This window comes from Passer montanus, unplaced genomic scaffold, assembly GCF_014805655.1.
Source record: "Passer montanus isolate IOZ18808 unplaced genomic scaffold, ASM1480565v1 scaffold139, whole genome shotgun sequence".
In the NCBI taxonomy this organism is placed as follows: domain Eukaryota; kingdom Metazoa; phylum Chordata; class Aves; order Passeriformes; family Passeridae; genus Passer; species Passer montanus.
The window spans coordinates 327,518-344,895 of NW_024360830.1; the positions used below are offsets into that span (position 1 = coordinate 327,518).

Genomic DNA, 17,378 nt, shown 5'->3' on the forward strand with positions numbered 1-17,378 from the left:
CAGAAGTGCTTGCCCCAGTCATAGGAAGCCCAGGACAATTTCCTCCAGGTGCAGGCTGTGTGAGACATCCTCAGTGTATAATAGTAACACACTGATCCTTATTTAATTCCTATTTGGAACCTTGTCAGAAGTTACTTGCTCAAAATCTGACACTGTATTAGTAGGACAGTGATGAAAACCAGGTATCTTTAATTTCTGAATTAATTGGTGCATTACCTACTTAAGACCTCTCCGAAGTGAGCTGTAGCAATCCCAGTTTTTTTGTTGCAATTTCTAAATTATATTTTAAAATAGCTTTATCTCTTCCTTCAACAGGGGTTTGATGGGATTGGCTGACAAACTATTTTAATTACTGTATATATACAGGGAAAACTTCTCTCTGACAAAAACATATTATATCTTGGCTCTTGGTACTAACCAGCTTAACTTAAATTTCATATCTTGCTGCCAACAGCTGCCTTACTGAGACACAGTGCTCATAATAAATGAAATTTCATGAAAAAGAAAAATGAAAACTTTGTTCCAGCTGGATTGTAAAGGCAGTTGGAGCATTTCTATCATGCATATAAAGCTGCCATCCACATAAACATTGCAAATTAGTTTTTCATTTTTAATAATCAGGATCAGACTTTTTCTTATGATTGAGGCAATTGCAAGCTATTAGAACCATACCATTTCATTCAGTGTCCATTAGCTGTTGAATCCTGTCCAGAGTTAAGTGTTGGAACGATTGGGGAGAAACTCACCTTTTAGTTTCAGGTTTTCAGGTTTCTGACAGCGTACTTGGATGAAGACCCTGAAATGAGCAGGCTGCTGTGGCCCTGCGTGGCAGCACTCACAGGGGTGTTAGTTACATCATTTGTTCTTGGAGCTGTTGCTGTGCATTGTTGAAAGCCCTGCAGCTGGTGAGTGCTTGCCCGGACTACCAACGGGAATCTCAGCTGAATTATCACACACCCTCTCTGCACATGGAAGAGATTAATTCTTATAGCCACAAACAGAATGAACACTTTGTACTTAGCACCATCATGTAAGTTCATGCTGAAATACAGTGCCAATAAGCAACTCTTTAACCAATAAAATCACAATTCTAATAACCATGTTTTTCTACAGCATCCTCATCCCAAAGGATCAAAGCAGCATTGATTTATTTAGCTTTGGGTCCCATCCCCTGTTGTTCTCACTCCTTCCCCTTGCTCCCCATGAGCTCAAAGGAGCCATATATGAGCTGAAACCCAACTGCTGGTGTGTAGCCCACAGCAGGGAGGGACTCTGCAAAACCACACCAGAGAACATTTTAGCCAATAGAAGTGACAGGCAGTGTTGTGGGCAGACAGAACACAAACACGAGAGCCTGCTTTGGCCAGGGGTCAATATCCACACGTCCAAACTGCTGTAAAATTTGTTATTGACAATAAATGGATTAAAAGTTTTAAAATTCAGCCTTTTAAAAATTACACTGCCTGTGATGTACAGCTTTGCCTCTGTATAGAAAAGTTTGTTAAAGACAGAGCTGACCTCTCCAAAACCTGGTTGAGGGTGCTACAAACAGCATTCAAGACACTGGAGGGGAGAAGTGTTGGTGTGAGTGTCTGAGGCAGCAGGTACACACTGTGCACTTGAGGTGCCAGCAGCAGAATTTTGTCCTTTAGTAAGAAAAGGTGAATAAAGCTGTCAAGGAGCTTTGCCACCCCATGGCTGAGCTCTTGGTAATGTGATCGTGCTGCTGTAAGGGCCCCTTGTCCTGGTGCAGGTGTGTGCTGAGCCAGGGTGTCACATCTCTCCTGAGCAGTCCCTGGGGGGCTGTCAGGATTTCTTACCTCAAGGGTTTTCCACAGTTGCAGGGCTGGTTGAGGTTCCTCATCAAAAGGCAAACTCAGTACAGGAAGGTTTCTACAAAATTGAATGGGCAGAACTATTTAGCATGCAGTGCTGAGTGTATTACAGAGTTCTGTGGTTCAGCAGGTGGTGGTTGTTGATTACAGCAGCAGGTAGAGGTCCAAGACCCACTGTGAATGTAGATGAAATTAAAATGCTTCTTGCTTCAGAGTATTTATTTCTTATGATCAGAGAAAAAACCAATGTGGCACGAGATAACAAATTGCCATGACCAGGTCACTATTTTGTTGAGAAATAAACTTAATATTTGGGGTTTGCCTCTGAATTATAGATCTTTAGAAAAGCTTAATAATTTCTAATGGCTGAACATTGTACTTCTAAGCCTAAAAATTCTGCTTCCAACAAAAAAAAATTCCTCTTTTTGAAAACTAACCTGTGGCTGTACAGCTACAACTGTCACTGTTTTAAATGCTTTTCCATCCCATCTTAGATGAGAGCATGAAATAGGTTGTCTGCTGCCCTGTGGGTCTATCAGAACTGTCAGTTTGTCAGGGAAAAAGAAATTGATACAATGCACAAAAACCCTGTCAGCAACTGGAGAACAATCCTATTCTGGCATAATTCTTACTCCAAGATACTCCTGCTGCTGGGGAATATTGTCACCTTGAGCTGTGCCATGTTTGCTTCTGCCTGGGGTCTGTAAAGTAGAGATGTAGCCAGTACTTGAAGCAGCATCAATTTTTGTTACCAGCAAGAGTCAGTGTTGTTGGGAGAGAGGGAAAGATTGTGCTTCTGTGCTCAAAACTATGTTTCTTAGGTGTTTGTGGAAAGAGAAGATCAAAAAATGTTTGCTGCAAAAATGCCACTACTTTGTGTCTTTGTAGATGAGAATGGCAGAATTACTTACATGTGTCTGCTTCCAGGGAGAGAATAATTGTTGGAAGTATTTAAAAATGAGAATGATTGAGTATCTAAAACTGTTCCCAACACAAAGTACAAATCTTTTTTTGACATTTGATCTATAGTGTTCATAGATCTTTTATATACACAGAGGGATTTACTGCTTTGTAATCAAGCTGCTGAAGAAAAACGTTGTCCTTTTATTCGCTGGGGATGACTGTAACAAATTAAAATGGTTTCCCATTAGCCTTCCCTACTTAGCTGAACCACTTAAAATTACTTGGGACTTTGCCCTTTTCCGACCTCCTCACCTTTGCTCAAACATTTCTGCTTCCAGGAGTGCAGCAGTGTTGGTCCCACAGTCTCACCTCTGTGCCTGGAGTTACAATTCATGTTGGGCTGCAAGCAGAGAACCGAGACAGAGCCCAGAGTGAAAAGAAATGTTTAGTTTTAAAAGCCTCCTGCCCTGCAGGTGATCTCTGACATCAGAGGCTGCTCATAGTGTCAGGAGCTAATTGTAGCTTGATTGCACGTGTATTTTTCAGTCAGACTGTGCATGCAGATGAAGATAGGTTGTTTTGATTTTAGGTTTTTGTGAGCTCTTTGGTTGGTTGTTTGTTTGTTTGTTTTATTGTTCCTGTGAGGTTTTTGTGGCAATAATGAATGGTTTTACCAGTTTGTGGGCAGAACTGTAGAGCTGAAACAGCCAAACCTCTGAGACTTGTCTGAGCACAGAAGTACATTTCAAAAAGTGTATGTAAAATTCTCTCTTTCTCACGTTTATTAAATGCAACCAGAGTTACACTGATTTACAAAACAAACTGCAGGTTTGAAATGGCTTTTCTGTCAAATGTACAAGTCTTGTTTTATAACTGACAGTGCCCTAATGTTAAATGCCCATACATTAATCAGTTTTTATGATAAAAAGAAAGTCACAACAATATTTGGGCAGTGTATATGCAGTTCAGATTTCCCCAGTTATAGGAATGAAAGGTCTGTATTTCATAACGAATTCCCAAATCTTGTTTGCTCGTGCCTGTTACTTCTCTTTGTACCCAGATTCTAAATTCAGGTTTTATACCTCTCACTGGTTGTAATAGTAGCTTGGAGGTGATGTGAAGTTGTCTTAGTGCAATGTCATAACCTTGAGAACCTTAGAGAAGATTCCACACTTGGAACAGGACAGATAAATACATGGCATTACTGAGTTGTATACAAAGGTGCGCGAGGAATAGCAACAGGACTGAAAAGTCTTTTGCCAAATAAAAATCTCTTGTTTATGCATAGAAGCCTGACCAGACTGACTTGTTTCTGTGCTGGGAAAAAATGCAGGGCAGGCCTGGAGGGACCCCAAGTTTGTGGTGTGCAAGGTGGTGCAAACATCTGACTTTGGAGGCACCATGAGTGGAAAATCCCCCTGGCTAACCCTGGGCATGCACACCCTGAGGGATGGCATGCTGATTAATGCCTACAAATTAATGTCTTCTTTTAGAGACAGCAAAGCTGGATAGAGCCCCAGCTCTGTCTCAGCACAAGTAAATGCAGTGGGGAGAGAGGCAACTGCACCCTTTGGAAACACAGCATTCCTGTGGGAAGGCAGCAACAGGAAAACAAATGGAACTCAGCAGAGGTGTCTCGTGGTAGCCTACTGATACAGGAATTAGTAGCCAATGCCAGCCCTTAAAATTCAGGAAAAATTCCAAAAAGTGTCCGATCAACCCCGACTGTTCCAGTTTTGAAGTGTTTTTGTGAAGCAAGGGCTAACTTGTCAGAACAAAAAGAGCAGCTGTAGGATTCTTGGCTGGTCATAGTGAAGATCTCATATCTTAAATATTTTCAGCTATCTGTGGTTATTCCACATAGGTAAAAATAACTTACAGTCTGCATAAATGTGGAGAATGAGCACAAGGAAACACAAGCTGACTGCAAATGCTGCTTGTAAAAGAAAAACATAATTTGTATGTCTGATCAAAGAAATAAAATCATAGCTGAGGGCAGTTGGGTATCACTAGTGTCTTCTGGTCATGGGGATGGTGGGATTTGAGTAACTTGGGGTATTGTGGGTTTCAGGTGGGTTGTGCAGCATAGGCAAGGTCTGGCAGAGAAATGTGAAAAACTACTGAAGTTTCTGAGACTGTATTTGGATTCCCTGCTCTTGTATCTTGGGCCATTGAGGTGCCAAGGACAATATTTTGAGCAGTTGAGAAAAGGAAACGTTGCCTAATTTTGCAATTGCTGGTGAGTGCTTGCATCCTGGGAGGAGAACAGCCCAAACAGAGTGTTTGCCTAGTGAGGCTTGTCCCTGCTCCAAAGCACACTCTGAGCTTTTTACATATGGAAGTATGCAAGAATTCATAACCTGACCCTCTATTTTATTTGTGTGCATACATAACCTGCAGTTCATTACAGAAATCCTTGCTGCAGCTCTGCCCCTGCCCTGTCTGGGAGTGATGCAGAGTCAAGAATGGCCTTAGAGATTGCAAGAGGTTTCATGCAAAACCAAGAGCTTATCACTGCTGAGAGAATGATCTCTGACATTTCATAAATCATCAGCAGGACTAACGTGCTGTTTGGAGATTTGTATCCTTAGAAAATTATTCATGCTCAGGAACACTTGGGTAGCAGTGTTGGATGAGACTCTGTGCAACTCCTCTCTGCCAAATAAACTGCAGGGAGAAGGGGATGGGAGGTGGAGAGGAGCAGCCAGGCTCAGCTTTCACATTACCTCAGTGTTGTCCTTGATAACAGTCTTTAAAAATATCAGTCTTTACAAACTGTTAAGCAAAATGACAGTGAAAAGCTTCTCAGCAACTTGCCTTGCTATTGGCAGGATATGGAGTGATTTCTGCTTCTGATACCTTCAGTGTCATTCCTCACCAGAGTTATCCACTGGAGGTTTTTCAGTTGCCTCCCAGGTCTGTAGTATCTCAGCTGTCCTGGAGAACACATGGTCATCAGGAAGAGTGGAGGTGTTAGGAGGTGCCACAGGGAAACCTCTTTTTGGAGTAAAGTTCCCTGGAATTCCATCCACCTGAGTACTCATGTCAAAAACCATAGAGCTTTTCTTGGCATGAACCCAAAGTTTTGGTGTAACCAAGGGTAATTTTGCCAGCCTTTCTAGAATTTCATTTATATTCTCAGTTACTAATAGATTCTTGTGGTATTCACACAACTGTTTTTCCCTTGAATTCACCAATTGACATTTGAATTCTAACCCAATTAGCAATATTTGCCATACACTGCAGTCTCAAATGCATATTAGATGTAAGTTTCCATACAGCTAAGGATGTTGTTTATCCCTCTGCTTCTCTGATGTTATCTCCTTTTCCCTTTAAAAAATAAATACAAATGTATACCAGGAACCAGAAAAATGCCATACACTGCAGTCTCAAATGCATACTTAGATGTAAGTTTCCATACATCTAAGGATGCTGTTTATCCCTCTGTTTCTGTGATGTTATTTCCTTTTCCCTTTAAAAAATAAATACAAATGTATACCAGGAACCAGAAAAACACTTTTTCTGGTTCCTGGTATACATTTGTATTTATTTTTTAAAGGGAAAAGGAGATAACATCAGAGAAGCAGAGGGATAAACAACATCCTTAGCTGTATGGAAACTTACATCTAATATGCATTTGAGACTGCTAGAAAAAGTGTTGGGCTATTAAATAATGCCAAATTTTCAGCTGCTGTGTGTAGCCTGCAAATTAATTTCTCTAGCAATGCAGAAGACTAATAAACCCATTCTGTGCACAGGTATTATTGGGCTATTAAATCATGCCAATTTTTCAGTTGCTGTGTGTAGCCTGCAAATTAATTTCTCTAGCAATGCAGAAGACTAATAAACCCATTCTGTGCACAGGTATTTGATAAACAGACTTGTATATAGCCTTTATTTGGCTTTTTTCTTCAACTCCACTTTTTTATTAACCAGACTGGAATGCTTCCACTACGAAGCAAAGCAATTAATTTCAGCATCCTGGAGCCAGGACTGTATTTTGGGGGGGTTGCCATGTATTGTGTTAATCTAGAGACCACCACTGCTCATTCAGTGTTCTGGTGTAAGTCAGATAACTACAGTTAATGACTAAACCCTCAATATAAATCTGCTGTGTTTCCAGACAGCTGTTAGATTTGTTCTCTCAATTCTTCTGCTGTGCCAGTGGATGCCAGCAAGTTCCACATTTAAATGGTTTTTAATGCTTTGTGCAGCACTGGACACATTTTATAGAGCTGAGTAGGAGATATGCTATATTGTGCTTAATAAACTATTCTTTAAAATATCCATGATTCAGCTGCTTGCATGGAAAAATGTATGCTTAGCTTTGAGAAAAATCTTAACCCTTACAGCTCTCACTGTCAGACTGTTTTTCTTAAAACTTGGGCTTTTGCTTAAGGTGTGTACATGCTTTTCAAATTACTTGTCTCACGTATATACTGGCAAAGTGGTATGTGGCAGGACAAGGAAAATGTTGCCTTTTCAATTAGATGTTGTTAACTTCTCTCCAACAAGCCAGAAACTCAAGTTCTTGTGGGCAGTCCACAAGAATTAGAGGGAAATAGATGGAGTGTAATTCTAGCAGAAACTTGTTTTGTTTGTTTAGAAATTGTACTGAAAGTTTTTGTGGGTTTTGTTTGGGTTAGTTTGGTGGTTTTTTTAATCCTGTGCACAGAAAGGTTTCAGAAATTCTGTTTTTTAGTAGTACTCCACAGCATTTCAAAAGGCTTTTCTCGAGCCCACATCCCAGGAGCTTTTTTACTTCTGTGTCACAGATTCTTCTTATTTTGTGCTATTTTCCTTTTGTCTTTCTTAGCTTCCACCCCACTGGTACATGAACACGAAGGAAGCAGTTCCTAGATGAGTTTAGAGATGGAGATTCTGGCTCATGTTGTCCTTCCCTATGAGGCTTTGCAGTTTGGGGTCTCTGCACCCATTTACTCTGCAATAACTATTGCTGAAAATGCACCCTGTGAACCTTCAGGAACTGTGTTCCAAGTGCAGGATGCAGGATTTTAAGACATCAGATGATCCCTCAGTGCTATTTTGTGATTAGAAGCTGAACTAAGCAAGGCCATTTCTCTTAATTGTGGCATTTCAATTCCACAGCTTACATTTGCAGCTGAACTGAATGAATGCAGTTGCTGGGCTCCTATAGAATAACCCCTCCAAGCAGGCACACAGGCAGTCTTTGTGATGACAGCCTGTAAAACCAGCAGCTGTCCAGGGGTTAGCACGTTGGTCACGCTCCATGTGGAGCACGGCAGGACATGTGTGAGCAGGAGATGCACAAACCTGGCGCCTCCAGAGAGGAGCAGAGCAACTGGAGAGACACGAGTGGGACAGAAGAGTTACACAGCCAAACGTGAATTAAAGGGAGAGTTTAACCCTGCAGGAGTTGGGTGCTGGAATGAGGAGTGATGATATGTGGTCTAGGAGGGAATAGGAATGTGAGACTTGGGCTTCTGTTTGGTTCTGACAACTGCAGGCAGTGCCTGCTCCCTGCACGGGCACAAGAGCAGAGAAAGGTTCTGAAGGGGTAAGCAAAAGTCAGAAATACACTGCTTTCATGGCATTTTTCGTAAGTGTAAGGCTGCTTTTCTGTCTTTGGTGTTTATATATTTTTCTTCCTCATATCCTTGTGCTGATTTACCTGAGTGCAGCACGTAGTCTTCATAATTTTGAGCTCTGCATGCTCAGAAGTATAAAAATGCAGAAACCCCTGTTTTACAGAGGAGGGGAATAGAGGCAAGCAGGTTAAATAGGAGTTGGCTTTGTAAACTACTCTGGTAACAGGAAGCCTGTGGCTGACACAGGACTGAATCCAAGTCTCCCTTACGAGAGCCCTGGCCACTGGACATGGCATCAAACTTGCCATTTCTGAATATTCTGAATATTTATTCGAGAGAAATAAAGTAAATTGTTTTTCTAATAGCAGTTCTATTTGTGTTAGTAAAACACAATCTGAATTCAGACACAGTCTCCCTTTATTTTGTTTTTTTTTTTTCACTAGAGTTATCTGATTTTCTGCTGTATTTCTTCTGGAAGCCAAGCACTGCATTCATATATTTTGCACTGTTGATTTTTTTTATTTCTGATAGCTCATTGCTGCAAACAGTTGGAGCCAGCAAGAGCATCTTTGCATGCTGCTTGTGAGTGAATTGGACGTTATCTCTAGTAGCCGGAGGCAGGAAATGGCTTTGATTCTTTTGTCTGTACTAGAAGTTACTCCATAAAAGTGTCAGAATGAAGCTGCACTGAAGGTGATGAGCTGAAGTTAATCCAATGTCAGGAAACACATCCACTGTTGAGCCAGGCTGTCAGGCTGCTCCTCTGGGCTGTGGAGAGGTGAGGGCCTTTGAAGTCCTGTGTGTGCGAGCAAAATTTGCCTTTAAGCTAAGGAAATTGCAGATCAAATCTGAGTTTTAATCTAAGGCAGTCACCTTGTCCATGGCACACGTGAGCTTGCTCTCAAATATCCAAGCAGTGAAAGCTGGCTTTTACTTGTAGCTGGATTTTTTAATCTGTACAGATGATAAAACTCTTTTCTTAGATTATCTGAACAAACTCCAGGAGCTGCCATTTTCTGTACCTGCAAGGAATTATCTCGAATTATCTGTGAAGGACACAGTTGCCTCTTGCTGCTTTGGATCCCTCTTGTTCCCAGCAGTCCCAAATTGGGCTTGAGTGGTTGCTGTTGGCAGGTGGCCTCCAAGGTGATGAGCTGTGCCAGAGTAGCTTCTTGAAAGTTCCACTGGGTAAGTGGTGTATAATATGATAGGAGGAAAGTGCTCATTAGGGAAACAAAATGGGCTTTAAGATGCTCGTTTTGTCACTGAAGCTGTGAACATCTAATAAAAGATACCACGGTTTGTGGCCATTGAAAGTTGCCCTTTGGTTTTGGATTTGACAGGATTTCTGAAGAATTTGAAGCCATCAGAAAATAAGTTAAGTCATAGCAATCAGACCCAATTTTTTTCATTTTGTTTGATTTTTGGTAATGAGAGGAAAAGTGCATTTTCACCTTAAAGCTGCAAAAGGAGTCTGTAAGTTGTGTGTGCCTCCCTACACAAGCACCATGCTGGCTGTCCCATTAGGAGTGCTTGTTGGTACTGCTGGTGAAAGTTACTGCCTGAAATCTGCCTTGAATGTTCTTACATGTTTTAGTGCTAATCAAGTGACAAAAAGCTGTTACAGCACCACACATGCTTCTGACTTATCTCACAGATGAAGGTGGTCCCTTATTTGAGAGCTGGTGCTTAAAGAATTTTTAAATTTAGTGAAATTTGGGATGGAATATGGAGTTCTTCTGCTAGGTAATAAGGTTTCTTAAGAAAAAAAATGAAGTAGCAATTGAAAGATGCTGCTATTACATGGCTGTCTAGTTGTCTGTGTGAAATAAGCTGGTGGCATCTGTCCAGTTGCAGACAGATGTCCACATCACAAATCATCAGACTCCTTTTATAGAGCAGAGAAAATCAGCCCACGCTCGCTCAGCTCAAGCCAGGAGGGACACAGTGAGGAAACCTTGCATTTCTCCTCTGTTCCATCTGCATTTAAAGAAGAAAAACGCACATAAGTGTCTCTTTCCAGAGAGCTGTTCCAGCATCACTGAATAGGAGCAAATGTCCTCCCGGGAAAGCATAACTGAAAAGTACTGGAAAGGGAAAATTTGTTGAGACAGATGTGCTCTTGTGTAGATCAAGTATTTTTCTTTGAATAATCTGGTGGAACTTGCAGTTGTGCATGCTAATTCTCCTGGCTGACAGGTAGCTGGCTGGTGGGTTTTGTAGGCTCAGTTTGGTGTGATGGACAGATGAAAGGCACTGTTATGTTACACTTTGGTCCCTGCTACTGCTGCTAATTTCGACATGCCATTGTAAAACTCTTTACTTTTCATATATGAGAAGGTGTTAGATTAAGTGGTTGGCTAATGGGCATCTTTGTTCCAGTTACAAACTCATGGTCTCTTTTCAGCACTTTTCCATTTACTGCCCTGACTGCTGTTTATGGCAGCAGTGGCAAAAGCAAGGCTGCCAAATTTGTTTTAAAGATCATGGTGTATGGTGCCAACCCTAATCTCTCTTGGTGCCAAACTTGGCTCCAGCAGCAGTAGCTCTACATTGTTATTCTTGTGCAACACATGCATTACATCATGGTGAAAGGAGGAAAAGAGATTTTAAAAATTTCAGTTATTCAAATGCAATATTCACAGTGGGGGAAAAACAAGATGGAAAACAAAACTCCTGCAGTTCAAATGTCAGTGTCCCTCTGTACTTTGTTAAGTTATTTGAGGCCTGTTTAACATCATAAAATGGCACTTCCAGGAAGTGTTTTTCATTGCCAGATCAGGCTTTGCAAAGGAAAACAGGGACATTTGTGTGCATGGCATTGGGTTGGTGCATTTGTTTTATTTGGGGTTTTCACTACCGTGCTGTCCTGCAGAGCATCAGAGACTGGATGGCAGGATCTGGGTGGCTCCTCTTTGTTGATATCCTCGGGTTATCCCTGCAAAAGTTCCTTCCCTCTGTCTTGAAAATAAATCTAACAGCCAGCAGCGTTGGGAACTTGGGGTCAGGTTAACTTTCACCTGGGCTTAAAGAAAAAAGCTTCAGTCTATTGTCCCACCAAAACTCATAGGAAATCAGACCTTGGCCCACCTGAACATACAAAGTGAATCATGCTGTCCCATTTGTTATGCCTGTGTTGTTGTTTTAGCCTGACTTTGAAAAGCTCTCAGAAACAAATTATTAATGGAGTTAATATCAAGGAAAACATTGTGAGCATTTGCTCTGAGTAGATTCCTGTTCCCCTTGGCTGTTTCTACACTATTAATTGGTAACAAAGTGCAGTTTGCTCAAGCATTGCTTTTGATTATTGTCCTTTTTTTAACATCTCCAAGATGAGTAGCAATTACATTGTGCTACTTTGCTCGCTGCATTTGTGCTGTAGCTCTCTAAAATGAGAAATCTGCTGCACTTTTATCTACAAACTGCCATTGTCAGCCAACCTCTTGATTCACTTTGTCCCTGTTGAACCTTCCAGTTTTAGATAGAGGAACAAAAAAATTGACATTTCAGTATTCCTACTGGTGAGGTAACCAACTTTCACTACAGAAATATTAGCATAATATATCATATTAAATATAATGACTGTTGATTTTTATTTTATTATGAGTTAAGAACAGAGGGGAAAAGTGGCTTTAGTTATATCTGTGAAGAAGAAGAGGGAAGGATAACTTCTTGAAGTTCAGCTGAGTGATAGCCTCTCTTCCAGGAGTATGCTCTGCTCTTCTCAAAGAGGAAGGATTGTGACTAAGGGAATGTTAGAAGTTCATTAATTTGATTTATGTAACCACATATTTTCTAAATCCAGATTGGTAACCTGACTTAGTGGGTATCTAAACAGGGAAGGTGTATCAGAGTTCAGCTGGATTTCCTCATCCAGACCATGCATTTGGGAAGCAGCTTCAGGGTAAAATGGTGTTGAGTGAGCAGCAGCATTTGCAGTGCCCTTGATAGCAGCTGCAGCAGTGCTGAACCAGCCTTGCTACAGCATTTGTAGACAGGAATGTGTTAGAGCATCAAAAGGAGGGGAGCAGCTCTTGTTGTATTATAAGGATTAACTGGTTTGGCTCAACATGTTTGAAGATGACCCAGCCAGAAATTCACTCTTGATCACAGAATGGTCTAAACTTTGTGAACCTTTTTATGGTATTTGTGAACAATTTATTATATGTTCATTTTGTGAACAATTTATGCTATTTCCATAAATTCTAGCAGTGACAGAGCAGTTCTGTTCAGAAGTACCATAGTCACATCACCATCACTGCTCTTTTATTGATAAGGAAAATAAGGCAATCAGAGATCCTTGAACCTTCTACACACACAACAGCTCTTTGCTGTCTTCTCTGCTCGGAGAAAGTCTGACTTGAGGGATTTAACCAAGGAGAGAGTACGTCATTCTCACTCCAGCCTCACCTGTACTGTTATCCTAGACTTTTCCCTCACATCCAAAGTCCTTTTGCTAACTTACATTTCATAGTTCTTTTCCCATAGCTCTTTCTGAATTATTATTCCCCAAGTGCTGCTCCTTTACAGGCTGAGAACGGAGGTGCTGACACAGGCCTGTTATAAAGGGGCAGCCCTACCTTTCTTAGAGGGTTGCTGGAGCCATTGCAGGACTCTGACAGGTTTGAGAAGTAAATCAAAATGGTGAAGAAATTCTCATAGTCTGGGAATGGAGAGATTTTGGACCAAAAATGAGTGAGAGAACATGCCCTGAAGGACAGGTCTCGTGCCTCGCCTCCTTCTTGGCTGTCTCATGTTCACGTTGGTCATTATTCATTGGCATGGATATCAATACTCCAGCAGTGTAGCAGGTTCCACCTAAAGATTTCAGAGGACTTTCCAGCCCCTAAAAAGAGCTTAATTGGCAATTTATACTGTAGTTCCCAGTTTTACAGAGGCCTTAATGTAGTCCTGAGAAACTTGCCCAATCTCACAGCGATTGGAAGAACTCAGTAGTGTTACTTCAAGGTAACGCTGCAGCCCTAGGGAAAATTCTATATATATTTTTTGTTACTGCAGTTTATTTAATACTGCAGTGCCTGGAGGTCTCACAGACAGTAGGACACCATTGCACTGGTGAATGCTTCACGTGCATCAAGAGGAAAACTTGTCCTGCAGCTTCTCCAGGGAAGACACCCAAAGGGCAGGCAGCACAGTGGTGGCACAAAGGACTCACCCAGGAACCAGCTGTTGCCAGGGGCAGAGCAGGGAGAAAACCCCAGGTTTTCTGTGTCTCAGACCAGGGTTTGATCTGCTATTTCTCTGTGACAAGAATTAATCTCGTGTTCTCTGTGAGGGCTGCTCCCATGTGAGTGAGCACCACTTTTTCTTGCACACACCTGTGGATTTTAATAAGAGCATTACTTTTCAAGTGACATGAGCAAGTATTTTCTAATGCATTGCTTTTTCTGTGGGAACTTCATGGAATCATGGAATGGGTGGGTTGGAAGAGACATTAAAGTTCATCTTGTTCTAGCCCCCCTGCCACTAGACCAAGGTGCTCACACTCTGAGACTTGGGGCAGCTTCGTGGATGGTGCATCACTACCTTTTGAATGAGGAGGTTTTTGTTAGGATGTGGGTGGTATAAATGTTTTAAACTTTCTGGAAAATGTTTTCCCTTGGCACTTGTTCCAGCTAATGGCCAACTTTCACTGCATTAAACTGTGCAGGGATAGAATTCCTGCTGCCCTGCAGCTCCAGCTGTGTGAGGTGCTTTCCCTCCCAATTCCTCTACAGCTTGGGATGGTTTGTCTTGTCCTGCTGCATTAAATAGAGTTTCAGGGCAGTTGTTACTTGCCTCACTGAATAGTTAGTTTTACAAAAATGATTGACTAAAAGTAGTTTCTCTTGTGCCACTGGGCAGGTGTGCCCAAGGCTCCACGGGCAAGCAAGGAAAGCTCTGTTCTCTATTTGTGATTTTCCACTACTTTTTGAAGCAGATGTTCAGTGCTTTATTGTCTCTGCTTCATCCTGGTATGGTAGGGGTGAAGTGGTTTCTAGATGCTTAATTTTCTTATGTAATTGCTTTATGTTGCAGTGTATTGATGATGCAAATGTTTTACAAAATGAGGCCCTGCAAACACACACACCTGAGAATGAGTTTTTTTCTGGTAAGATCAGAGTTTCATGTTTCTTTACTCACCATGATGTGAGGAGAAAGCAGAAAACTGAGGGGAATAAACTCTATAATTTCATCTGTCTATCTATCTATCTATCTATCTATCTATCTATCTATCTATCTATCTATCTATCTATCTAAAGTGTGTCTTTAGCCCTTGTGATTCTGAGGAGAAGGAGTAAAAAATGTAGCTCCTCAAAGTGGAAAGAGGTGCCTAAATAGTGACAGTTGTCATGAGCTGTACTCTGCAGCCCTTGGTTTGGGAAGCCCTGACTCTGGAAGCAGTTATTGTGCAGTTATTTTACATGAACAGCCCTAATTCTGCAGCTGGAGCTGCTGGAGTGGTTTTCTGCAGTCAGTGCAGCCCTGGCATGCCTGGGGGATCTGAATAGGAAGAGGTGTGATGAAATTAAAAAGCTTGTGAATGTCAAATAGGAATGTGGAAGCTGAAAGAGATTATTTATGTACTTTTGTATGTATGCATGCATATACAATTTTGTATTTCAAATCACTGTAGGCTGTAAGCTCATAGTGTTTCTTTTCAGTGTATCCTGTTCTGTGTGGTACTTGCTTGTTCACAGTAAGAAAGCTGAGTAATTTTATGCTTTGGAAAATAATATCTAAAATAATATCTTTGCAAGGGTTGCTCCACTTAGCAAATAGATCCAACAGATCAAAAAAAAAAGGCATTGTGAAAAATTCTACTTTCTCATTTTGACTTAGAATAAGTGAAATACTGTTGCTGAAATGAATTTTAAAAGACGCAGTGGCTCCAGCCAATGTCATGATGTGTTTCTGGTCAGGCTGCCAGGTTGGAGCTCTGTGGTGTGAATCCCATCATGAGCTCACTCGAATGTTCAGGCTGCCTCTCAGAGTGTGCTTCCAGAGCGAATGGTGAAGGTGCCCTGTCCTGGGTGGTTTTATGGGCGCTGAATCCCCTTTTCTGTGGGCTGCTCAGCCAGAAAATGCTGCTGCTCCCCCTGCTCTGTCTTCCTTCAGTCTCTCCCATTTTAATTGCAGGAAAGGCAGGGGAATCTCAGCCCAGCTCATGCCCCTTTTTCATCTCAGGGGGTTCAGGAAAACAGCACCTGGAGGAGGCAGTAGTGAAGCCCTGCAAGGAGGAGGAAGAACATTTATTTATATGAAGACACCCTATTATTTTTTTATCTGAGCCAAAAAAGAAATAGTGTATTTAAAGAAAAAAAAATAGTGTGTTTAAAGAAAAATCAATGAAAAGCAGACTGGAATAGCAGGTGATGAAGCCTGCTGAAGCAAGTCAATGCTTCTGGAAATTCAGGACTTCCAGGGAAACAAGGCATGCAATTATTTGTGCCGGTTCCAAGCACTGAAAAATCTTAAGGCTGACTTTCCTTCCAAAAAAGAAAGGAAAAAAAAAAGTTAATGTGGCTCAAAAAATTCATGAGACAGGAATTTTCATCTGTTTTTCACTGTCTGGTCTATGGGTTAGAGCAAGAGAGAAAACTTCCAGTGAAAGTAAAATTTTGATAAAAAAGACTGTCTCATTTAAAGGAGAAAAAAAAAAGACAAAACACAGAAACCATGTGGGGAAAGATTTTAAAGCTGATGGAATACTTTGGTTGTTTTTAAACAATAGTGGTTTCAGAAGTGTGAAAGAATTGGTCTGTTTTGTTATTTTTTCTCAGTTATTTTTCTTAAACTTGTTTAGAATTAACACTTTTTTTAAAAAAAGAGCAATTTGAAATCTCAATGTTAACCCAAACTATTTTTTTTCCTTACCTATCACATAACTTTTATCCTGTTTCTCTTGGTTTCATCCTCAGCCTGAGATAACACATGCTGGAGGCTGTGTGGCTGTGCTACAGCCATAGTGAGAAGTCCCCTTTCTTTTGTGTCTGAAACAGGCTGGGCAATGATAAATCCAGACAGTACTGCTGCTTTTATTGTGCAGTTACATGGGTAAAAAGCAGCTCTCAGGAATATAAACAGCCCAAGGCATCTGCCCTGCCATCACCTTGAAAGGAAATCTTGTCACCGAGGCTGTGCTGTCAGTCTTGGACACGAGCATTAATGCCAGCCCAGGTTTAACTTTGTGCCTGTTCAGGCTTTTCCTGCTTACATCTATCTGATGTACTCGTGGGTGAACTAAGACTTGTGATAAAAGAGAAAATAGGGTCGTGGCTTTCACCTGCTGAAGCATTTCTGACTTTTTGAAATGGAACAAAGAAGCTTTTATAGGTGGAGAGAAGAACGGCCAAGCAGTGTGGGGAGGAATGTACTGACAGAGGAAATGAAATTACTTTCCTCTGCTTTTGAAATGTGTGGATAGAAGTAGCCAAAATCTTCAGTGTGGGAGATTCCCTATGATTATACCATGTGGAAGGTGGCTGCAAGATAATACTGTTTTCTTTGCTTATGAATGATTCCTTTATTTTTGTACAGGAGCAAAGTAAAATTTGGAGCAGAATTTTGCTACCAAAAGTCCTGGCAACGCTGCCTAAGCTACTATGCTTCCCATGGAGTTAAAACAGTAGAAGTTTTAATTCCCAATGAAAATTAATGAGGCATAGCAGGTGCTTTTGAAAATTTTATCCATATGGGGAAAAAAATTAATCTTGTATTTCCTAGAATGAATTAAACCCAAACTTTTTAGGACTGGGATGGGGTTTGTTTGTTTTCTCTGAATCAGAGAGTGAGAAAGCCACCTTCAGATTTTTTTGCATGTGATTCACTTCTGAGATAAAGTGGGGAATCAGACTGCCATCTTTTTAATGATGAGTACCACTGAAATAATCAAGTATTTCTTAGCAATCTGCACCATTTTTTAGGAGGGTTGAAAGATGAAAGTGGTTGATCAACTAATTAAAACCAGATAAAGTCACAGAAGCAAGACAAAAATGTTACTCTTGCAATTCTGCTGCAATCTCTGTCTCTACTCCTCCCCTTCCCAGCAGAGCTAAAAGCAGAGGAC

General features: G+C 41.1%; 1 protein-coding gene across 6 annotated transcripts in view; it reads left to right on the forward strand.

The window, feature by feature from the left end:
• EYA2 (EYA transcriptional coactivator and phosphatase 2) overlaps positions 1 to 17,378 on the forward strand; it is an 89,750-nt gene that overhangs the window by 16,385 nt on the left and 55,987 nt on the right. Inside the window, exon 1 of one of the 6 annotated variants that reach the window (XM_039699819.1) lies at positions 972 to 1,030. The exons of 3 other annotated variants lie outside the window; for them this stretch is intronic. In XM_039699819.1, coding sequence (XP_039555753.1) covers positions 1,029 to 1,030 — 2 coding nt within the window. In that variant the 5' untranslated portion in view covers positions 972 to 1,028. Of the gene's footprint in view, positions 1 to 971; positions 1,031 to 17,378 lie in introns of those variants that run through there. 2 more of the 6 variants (XM_039699813.1, XM_039699812.1) reach the window with 2 other exon arrangements.